The following is a 10,350-nucleotide window of genomic DNA, read 5'->3' as shown; positions in this document are numbered from 1 at the left end:
TACACATTATAAATGACAAAAAAACAAATGTAAATAATATAATTTGAGGTATTATTTCATATAGGCTTAATTTTCTTAATGTAAAAAATAAATAAATAAACATGTTCTTACTTTTTCTGTTGATTTTGTGGATGAAATGTGACCTAAACATATTCCTGACATCCTCTGTGAGATTCACTCCAGTTTGAGGACAGAGAAAGTGGCAAAGAAGGCAAGAGAATATAAAAAAAAAATTATAATAATAAAAAAAAACAAATGTTTGAATCGTTTGCTTCTGCTGATCTGAGAGCCGTTTCGAAGGCTCTTGATGTCCACATCAGTCTAGGAGATCCATATGCAATTTATACAAACCTCAGTCAGGTTGGAATAAAAGTTACATCCATCCGGCGATCCTCGGCATGGCGAGTTCGTTCCTCCGTCCTCGTGTTGCTGATTATTAATCTCTGTTGTTCTATAAGCTCAGCAGCTTGTCTGCCTCGGGGTAAGTGGGATACTTCACCGTCTCCACCTTCTCCTTCACTTTATAGGACGGGTAGAGGCCGGTGCGTCCCAGTTTGCGGTTGACCCCTTTGGAGAACCCGTCCCAGTGGTTTCCGGCCACTCCGATGACGTCCCCGGGCTCCAGCGGGATGTCATCCGGCGTGCGGGCCTGGTGTGGGTAGATAGCCATTTGATTGTGTGCGTTCTGTCCACCGAAGTAGTAGATGTCGTCCAAAGAGCGGAAGAAGGCGGAGGCGTCCGGGTGAAGAGTCTGCATGATCTCATAAGCCACACGGCACACCTGACACACACACACAACAACAAAGGCGGAACAATGTTGGACATGGTGAAATGGTGTTTATTAATGCTAGTTAAAAAATACGGTTCCACTTTACAATAAGGTTCATTAGTTAAGTGAACTAAGAATGAACAATACTTCTACAGCATTTATTACTCTTAGTTAATATTCATTTCAACATTTACTAATACATTATCAAAATCAAACATATTTGTTAACATTAGTTAATGCACTGTGAACTAACATGAACAAACAATTAACAGCTGTATTTTTATTAACTAACATTAACAAATACAGTAACAAATGTATTGCTCATTGTTAGTTCATGTTAGTTATAATAATAACCAATTTACCAATTTTGAAATATTGTTCATTGTTCGGTCAAGTTTATTAGTGTAGGTATTTAAAGGGATGGCTTTAAAAAAAATATATATATATTTTAATATGTTCCTTGAGGTTCACTTATTATGTTAATAAACGTTTTTCTTGCACACACAAAAGAAAATTATATATATATATATATATATATATAAAAAAAAAAAAAATTTTCAACCCTCAATGACTTGTTTATAAGGCGCTGCTCCTTTAAGGCTTGTCAGTAAACGCCCACTGTTATGATTGGCTAACGTCATTTCATAGGAACAAGTATCAACGCCCCGTTGCTATTGCGCATGAGTGAGTGTTTTGAAAACATTCATATAAAACACTCAAGTCAAATACTCTGAACTAACATATAATCCTCCGACGCGATCCATTAAAATAAACCATACATTTGTTTCCGACGCTGGAATCCTTGTGAAGTCTCTACAGAAATGAGCAAATGATCTGTTTAAACTGGACGATCAAAGCGAATGTTCTTTCACTCTTCCATTTTTCCTGTTGTCGACAGACTCAAGCACTTGAGCTCGTCAGAAACTGAACTCGCGTCTCTATACTGTGTCCACTGTAGACAGCGTCAGGGATTATAATGGCTTCTGTTTGATTTGACGTGACGTTCTCGTCCGGGTCAGGCACGTGCCAGCCATTAACTGACTGAATGCCAGTGGGCGGGGCCTATTGAGCGATGATGAACAACTATTCATCAATGATTGGCACTGGAGGCATGCATATGCAAATGTATTTGCCCATGTGACGTCACAGATCCCGAAATATCAAAACGAGCCATTTTTGGAGCTTGATTATAAATCCTGTTTATAATGAGATGACGTTTTAAGCTATGAAACTTGCAGGATGTTTAAATGGTATAAAGACCTCTTATATGTCAAAAGATCAAGGCAAAGTTGATTTCCCATGAGCTCTTTAATGTTAACAAATGAAACCTTATTGTAAAGTGTTACCAGTAAAACAACTGGTGGTGTAAGGATAACAAGAGTTTTTGTACGACGTGGTCTATGTACCTGTGAGGAGAAGGTGCAAACCAGGAAGTCAGTCTGGGACAGGAAGTGGATGTCCAGGATGACGCCTCGGAGGGAATTCTCTGTGTAACGGTTGTGTAAACTTGCCGACCAAGAGATGGAGTTGTCACTGATGAACTCATAGTCGGCGTACCTGAAAAACACATTTAAAATATAAAAGATACATTTCAATATTAGATGAGGCCAATTTAGGATGTGACCATTAACTAATTAAAGGGTTCTGACACACTAAACAATATTTTAACAACTTGTGTCGCACATCATTGAAGACAATGTTAGCATCTGTAATTTAATTTGTAAATGTAAATTTGGAGCTTTTTTTACTTTAAAAAAAGCTTTTATTTATTTTTTTTTACTTTTTTCAGCTTCCAGGTTTAAAATGAACATTTTAAAAATGGAAGATGAAAATAGCACATTTAGAATATTGATGACTCATCAAATATATACGTTTCCATTATATAACTATATGTAAAATGTATCAATTGTACAACAATTGTAATTATATATTTGCATTTATATATGGTTAAAAATAAAATAAAAAAATTCCAAACAAATACATTATAAATAAATAAATTATAAACTTACATTTTCAAACTGGAAAATGAAAATAGTGCATAATACATTTAGGATACTGATGACTCGTCAAATATGTACATTTTCATTATATAACTATACATAAAATGTAAAAATTGTAATTATAAATTTTCATTTATATATGGTTACAAATAAAATAAAATATATTCCAAACAAATGCATTTAAATTTAATTTATAAAGTGAAATATAAGCTCTCGCAGGAAATGTGTGTATTTGTATAATGTAATGTGAGCTTATAAAACCATGTAGAATATATATTTCTTCATTTTGCTGCATTCAATGGTGAACGTTTAGAAACCTTTGATGCTTTTAACTCAGTGAGAGCGAAGTAAAAAGCTGTTTTTTGTGTGTTGTCTGTCTCTCTTTCTCTGCACTTTTGTCGCATTTGTCAAAATCGCTTTCAGGACTCATAACTCACTTGGTTTTTGCTTCCTGTAACAGCGAGGGGTCGTCGGTGGCCAAATACACTCGTTTTTTATCCACGTGTCCCCGTTGAGCCATGTACTGGAACTGTTCCTCCACGTGGACCATGTACTCCTCTATGGGGTGAAACGCGGCCTCCGTCCCGACTTTATCTGTCCGTCTGACATGGACACTGGAAGACAGACACGTTTGAGTTTATTCAACTGGATTTATCTGCTTCTGTTTAGAAACAATTGGGACTATCCCTTCATTTGTCATCGGAGAGGTTTGTAGTGGCCATGTCGAGTTTGCTAATCTGAGGGTAACACTTCATAATGACGTTCAGTTGTAAGTCATTTATAAGTGGTTAGTTAATGATGAACTAATCATTCATAAATGATTAGCAAGTGATATGCTAACATTTTATGTATGTTTTGTAAATTCCGTTACAAGTCATTTACACGTGATTAATAAATGATTAACTAATTATTTATTAAACATGACTATGCATTAATAAATGATTAATAAGGGATATATTCATTATTTTATGTATGTTTTGTAGATTCAGTTATAAGTCATTTACAATTGATTAGTTAATGATTAACTAATCATTTACAAAACATGACTATGCGTTTCATAAATGTTTAATAAATGATGTTACTTTTTTTTGTGAATGTTTTGTAAATGATTAGTTCATCATTAACTAACCACTTATAAATGACTTACAACTGAACGTTATTATTAAGTGTTACCGCAAATCCTATTTTTTTTTACCTGCATCTTAAATAGTAGAACCGCAGTAGCAAAGCCAAGGTCACTGCTTTGATTCCCAGGGAAAGCAAGAACTGATCAAATGCATACCTCGAATGCAATGTAAGACAATTTGGATAAAAGCATCTGCCAAATGCATGAATGTCAAAACTGTTTGAGCTACTTATGTAGTCTTAACCATGAAAACACGTAAATGAATGTCATTTTTAATGATCTATATCACATATCATGCAATGCAACCAAAGCAACACGGCAAAAAATTATCATCCTCACTATTTTAATCATGTTTTCTAGTACATGGATATTTAAACATTCTTAAATCAAAATGCATTTACTTGTGAAGCAAAATGACTTAAGATATTACTTTTATCTAATTTTTTTTAAATCAAAATCAAGTGAAGTTTTTGCTTAAAACAACAAGAAATAAATCTGCCAGTGGGGTCAGAAAAATTCCCTTAAAATGAAGTTTATTTTTCTGACTTTATTTGCAATTTTTTTTCTAGTTTGAGCTTAAAGTCACATAATTTTGATAATTTCTTTTTTTTTTTCAGAAATCAAGACTTATAATCTGTAGTCACTGTGAAACTCAAGTACATGTATCTTGATTTAAGAATGTTTCGATATTTGTACTAGAAAACAAGACAAAAATACTGAGGAAGCACATCATTTTTGCAGTGAACCCTTCACCTTTGCATGTTAATTTATTCCTAACATATCCACTTACTCCATATAAGCAAATCAATTCACTTCAAGTCAATGGGAATTCATCTTTTTATATATATATATATATAATTTGCCAGGTAAGTCTGAAAGTCTGCTCATTTATCAGTGAAAGTAAGTATTAGCACAGCATCAACAAACACATGATTTGAAGAACAACACACTATGCTTTACATATTTTTTAATAAAAAAAAAAAATTGCATTAAAATTAAACTGACAGACTGACAGGAACATTTTACGAAACAGGAGCGTACTGTGTGTACCAAACACATTAGTATTTGTCTATCTCTCTCTTTTCATCTGATCTCTATGCTTCATTGTAGATTTGCTTTATTGTATTATTTGGGTTATTATATTTCACAGCGCTGTCATGAGAGAATGATGCTTCCTATGGGGCCGCAATCATTCAGTTCTCAGTTATTCTCATTAATTTAATCATGATCGTGAGTCATGTTCATTGTCATTATCGTGTGTGTCATCTTTATCTCGCAGTGTTTTATCAGCGTAACACCCACCCAGACGCGTCTGCCACGGGCACAGATAAAACACACGCACACACACACACAGATGGAAAGAAATGTGAGAAGACAAATAAAATGATTATCTGATAGACTGAGAGAAGATGAGAGATATACCGACCCAATAATAGGGTGTTTAAAGCCCAGTTTGACACACGTTTCTTGGATCTCCTTCTCCAGCCAGGCCTGAGGACGGACCAGGTACTTGACGAACTGAGACACCCACCAGACGGACGGGTCACCATGCAGACGCTGCAGTCGGGGAGCAAGGTCTTCTGGGATAGCGAGCGGGAGGTACGGGGGTCTGGGGTGAAGACTGTCGACAATGGGCAGCTCCACCACCTGGACGTCCCGGTCATGAGCCTCACCTGTGCAGAAACACATCATATCAGCATTTTAAAGTTTAAAGTCGGCATGAAATGGAAGTTGCGATGGTCTTTTCTTCCCTGTTGTGAAGTATATACACGTGAAACATTAATTGTCTCCTCTGAGTCCAGGGGCCGGTTTCACAAAGATAGACTTTGACTATGGCTTAGATATAGTAGATAGTCAGACTTCAGATAGACATCTAAATCAGACCGTTGCACAAAGCACTTAAGACTCTGACTATCTTAAGTAGGACTACACTGCAATGCATTCTGGGTAAATTAAGTCACTTTTCAAAACAAAAAACATGGCGGATCGAGTAGGCGCATTCAACCGCTCAGTGCAGTTTACCCCAGCGGAAAATATGTGTTTGTTGGAGGAGTATAACAGTTACAAGGACATTTTACTTGGGGAATTTAGCGGAGAATGTAGTAACAAGAAGAAATGTTTAAATTATGAGCCATTTTCCCTTTTCTTTTGGCTGTTTGTAATGTAACTGATTGTTACTGCTGGTTGCCAAGGTAACAGAGTCTTAGACCTCAGTTAGCCTGTAAGGTGTCTAATGTTTTTGGTCTAAATTAAGTCAGTCTTTATTTTTGTGAAACAGTCTAACTTGCATTAGACTAGTCTATGAGCAAATTTTAGACTTGTCTAACACTATAGACCGGTCTAAAATAGCTTTGTGACACCGGCCCCTGAGCTTAAATTCACTGAAAGTCTTTGAGATGCGCTGGAGGAGACTTTACAGAGAGCTGGACTCTTGCATTGAAAATACAAGATCTGGACCAAAAATTGAAGCACCTCTTGATGGAAATAAATGTTGTGATGTTATGAGGTGCATCAGTTTTTGGTCCAGATCTTGTATTGTCAATGCAAGAGTCCAGCTCTCTGTAAAGTCTCCTAAATCCCAAAGACTTTCAATGAGTTTAAGCTCTGGACTCAGAGGAGCCGATTCATGTGTGAAAATGATTCTTCATTCTCTCTCACAACCATTCTTTCACAATCTGAGTCTGATGAATCTTGACATATGAATCCTGGAATATGGTCATGATGTGTCTTCATACATGGGTGTTTAAGAAATGAAAAGCTACACACTCCATCAATTAGGGTTAGAAGAACTGTTGCCAAACATATAACATGATAGAAACATAATAATCACTGTAATAATGATCCAATCATAGACTCTTAAGCATTTGCCTGTTTAAATCAAACAGCCGGGTAGTGTATATAATATACTATACTGTAATTATTTGTGATTGTCAATTGTTAGAAGTATGGTAGAAAATGTTTGGTACTACCATAGTTTGCTATGGGATAGTCCTACACTGGAGGCTCACGCGGCACTGAGATTTTAGAGGAAATTCGTAGGCAGTTGGTGAGCATTGAGCCTATTCAATAATGCAACACTTTGGCTTTATTCCAAACCTTTTCTACTGTCAGTGAGCTTCAGGCATCCAAACCCACACACAAATACAGACGCGGATGATTTTATTTAAAGTGACTTGCATTGCATTGAAGTTGTGCATTTTCTCAGTTCATGTCTAGGGCCTCTAACTCGCACTGGGCCTTTGCATTGAGATGTTTTACTTAACTCTTTCCCTGCCAATGACGGACATTTACGGCTTTCTGTGTTTTCACTGTTATATGGTAGGGGGCGCTATTACACATCTTCTGAAAGAATACTGAATCTCCTGATCAAAACACAGGCGAAGAAGAAGCAGAAATAAGCGATATCATATGTAATCGTATAAATAATGTGATTATCAACATTAAACAGCATATAAATCAAAACTGCTTAATATTACTGAATGAAATGTTGACCCAGGACAAGCTGTGAAGCTTTGAAGGTGTTGATGGACTTGATCTACTCCTTCTGTGTTTTGATCATCTGGATGTAGTCTTTGACAAAAACAGGATTTTCTCAGATTTTTGCTCAAAATGTTGCTATTTTTATGAAACTTGCCCACATTCAAGTGTTAAAAATAAATAAATAATGCATTAAGCTAGAATAAAACTTTTTTTTTGGTTTAAAAGCAGAGGCACTTCTTTTTTTGATGCATTGCATATTCATATATGCATACAACAAAATATTCTGGGGGCCATGAAACTTTTGTGAAAATGATCAAAAATGCTGCCGGTGGCTGGCAACGTTTTTGAACTCTTGGAAAACAGCACACAAATCATATATGGACCACTTTTATGATCATTTTCAGAACTCAACAGTGTCCGCATCTACTTTCATTTTACAGAAAATAGCAGAAATAAAATACATTTTGAAACGACATGAGCTAGCTGGGCGAAACAATAGATGCTGTGAGAAACGCTTCATTTTTAATTGGATGGAGCCTTTTTTTTTTCCTATCAAACCTTTGTTGAATAAAATACTGTGCTAATCACAATGCATTCCGGGATTGCAGAAACATGCAACGCTGCCAAAATGGCCAAAACAAAGCTTTTATTTGCCTACTGCATTGCCAATGATGCTTTCAAGGTAGGAAGCTCAATAGAATTTGAAAGAGAGCCGCGGCATTAGCATCAAGTAGCTCAACCTGGCACCGCTCACTCAACCCATCTATCATGATTTCAAGATGCATGCAAATGCTCGATACAAACAACAAACCATCTTTTAAAGCACGACCGATTCACAATGCATCTAGCGGAGGTAAAAACAAAGAAAACATCCAATTTGCATGAGAAATCTCATGTTTTTTTTTAACAAGAGCGCAGCAGCCACACCTGAAGACAATCGCTCACTCCTATCAGCATCTGTCTGCATGCACCTGTGCGCTCCGAACAACACCAACGCTGCTCTAAATGAGGAACAATACAGCCGAAAACATGCTTTTGCGCTCAATTCTTCTGCCATGTGATACAGTTCATTAGCCAGTAACTGTAGGCTGTTTATGGTAGACAAATGTAGTAACTTGGAGCATTTTTTGAGCATTGTATTCTCCAGCATAACCTAAGCTAGAGTTTAGTGCATTTCAGTGGATTTTCATCAGCTAACCGTAAAGAATTAACGCTCGACCTGTCACAGGTTTTCATAAATGTTTGATGCAGATGTCTCCTGGTAGCGTTTAACTGCATTAAAGCGTTGCATGGTTTATGTGGTTGCCGTGCAGATACAAAGTCACCCCTGAGAAATAAAGACTGATTAGATTTAATGGTGCAGTTTGTGTTAGACGGGGCAAAGGAAGGACAAGAGCGCGAGAGGACGGCCGAGGGAGGAAACCAGAGAGACTTTGATCTGAAGAAATATTCCCAAAGTGTTCCAGAGGCAAGTTTCTTCAAAAGTCGCCAAGGTGACCTGTTTCAGTGCTCCTGCACACACACACACACACACTCGATCTCCCTCGTGCTGGAATGACTGGCGCTGGTCTCGGGGCAGAAGTCTGGACACGTCAGATTAAGCAGGTCACTTACCCGGAGTCCTTTCACAAACACCCTCCAGAGAAACAGAGAGAGACAAAGAGACACAGGCCAGAAGAAAGAGCCAGAGACGCAGGAGCTGTGGATGTTTATTGGGTAGATAATAAATAAATAGTTGTTAAAGGGACAGCTCACAAAATTAAAAATCATTTACTCCCCCTAGCCTGGAACATGCTGCTTCTTTCAGTTCAATGCAAGTGAAGGGATAGACACTGTCAAGCTCCAAAAATACATACAAATATTACAAATACATACAAAAATTATAAAGAGGACCTATTATGCTCTTTCACAAAGTCTTGATTTTGTTTTTGGGCTCTACTAGAATAGGTTTTCATTCATATTCTCCATTGTTGCGGCTCCTCTCTTCCCAGTCTGTCAGTAACGCTCTGTTTAGTTCCTGTCTCTATGAAGCCCCTCCTTCTGAAAAGCACACTGTGCTCTAATTGGTCGGCTGGAGCAGTGTGTTGTGATTGGTCGAGCGCTTCGAGTGTGTTTGGGAAATGTCCCGCCTCTTACCATAACCGCCAGTTCAACACACTACTAACTAACTCAACCAGGCCCCGCCCCTTTATTCTGCGTATGAATTATTTAAATTAGGAATATTGTGATGTGTTTGTTCCCAGAAGAAACTCAAGACTACAATGGAGGCGTTTCAGGAGTTCAGAAACACTGACACTGATATAGAGAAGAACTCCCGCTGGAGGGACTTTGAGCTCAACCAGCAACATTACACAATAAAGAAAGATGAACATGTGGAAAAAAACATAACAGGTCCCTTTTAATAGAAGTCAATATGCCTCAGAGTCAGAATATTTGTTTTCTATAGTCTTCTCAAGCCACAAGATAGCTTTGTGTGCCAAACAGACCCAAAACTCATTATTCCCAGCACAAATTTTATTTGTGGTTGGACACAAATGAACCCTATAAAGCCTACTGTTATCATATTTGATATGCACATTTCTAAGGCCTCAAAATGATCAAAACTTTGCTGATAAACCTGTGGCACACAATCTACTACATGCCTTCTGATGTCTGATATATATCTAGAATAATTGTACAAACGTACACCTTCAGCTTGTGCTTGACGTGTCTTTTTGCTGTGTAAAACCTCTCATTTTTAACCTCTCAAGTAATCTTTTGAATAATTATATCGTTAGTAATACTTCAAAACGCACATTTACTGGACTGAAGCAACTTCGGTTTATAAAAATCATGTTAAAATATGATCAAATATCATCCATCTCTCAATCATAATTCTATTGCATTGCATAAAAAAACAACACAATAAACTACAGAGCTACAAAGCATTTAAATATCTCCTTGCAATGTATTAGCAGATATAGAGCGACAACTGA

The 10,350-nt window shown here is 37.0% G+C and overlaps 1 protein-coding gene across 2 annotated transcripts in view; it reads right to left on the bottom strand.

Moving 5' to 3' along the window:
- Positions 1 to 247: 247 nt before the first annotated feature.
- Positions 248 to 10,350, bottom strand: part of fut8b (fucosyltransferase 8b (alpha (1,6) fucosyltransferase)) — a 120,970-nt gene continuing 110,867 nt past the window's right edge. For both annotated transcript variants that reach the window (XM_079888844.1, XM_079888843.1), the window contains 4 exons: positions 5,322 to 5,568; positions 3,207 to 3,383; positions 2,176 to 2,326; positions 248 to 781 (listed from right to left, as the gene is read on the bottom strand). In XM_079888844.1, the coding sequence (XP_079744970.1) occupies positions 452 to 781; positions 2,176 to 2,326; positions 3,207 to 3,383; positions 5,322 to 5,568 (905 nt within the window). In that variant the 3' untranslated portion in view covers positions 248 to 451. The remainder of the gene's footprint in view (positions 782 to 2,175; positions 2,327 to 3,206; positions 3,384 to 5,321; positions 5,569 to 10,350) is intronic.

Source organism: Squalius cephalus, assembly GCF_949319135.1.
Source record: "Squalius cephalus genome assembly, chromosome: 12".
Taxonomy (NCBI): domain Eukaryota; kingdom Metazoa; phylum Chordata; class Actinopteri; order Cypriniformes; family Leuciscidae; genus Squalius; species Squalius cephalus.
Note: the sequence above shows the minus strand (reverse complement) of the source record. Positions and strands in the feature narration are given on the sequence as shown.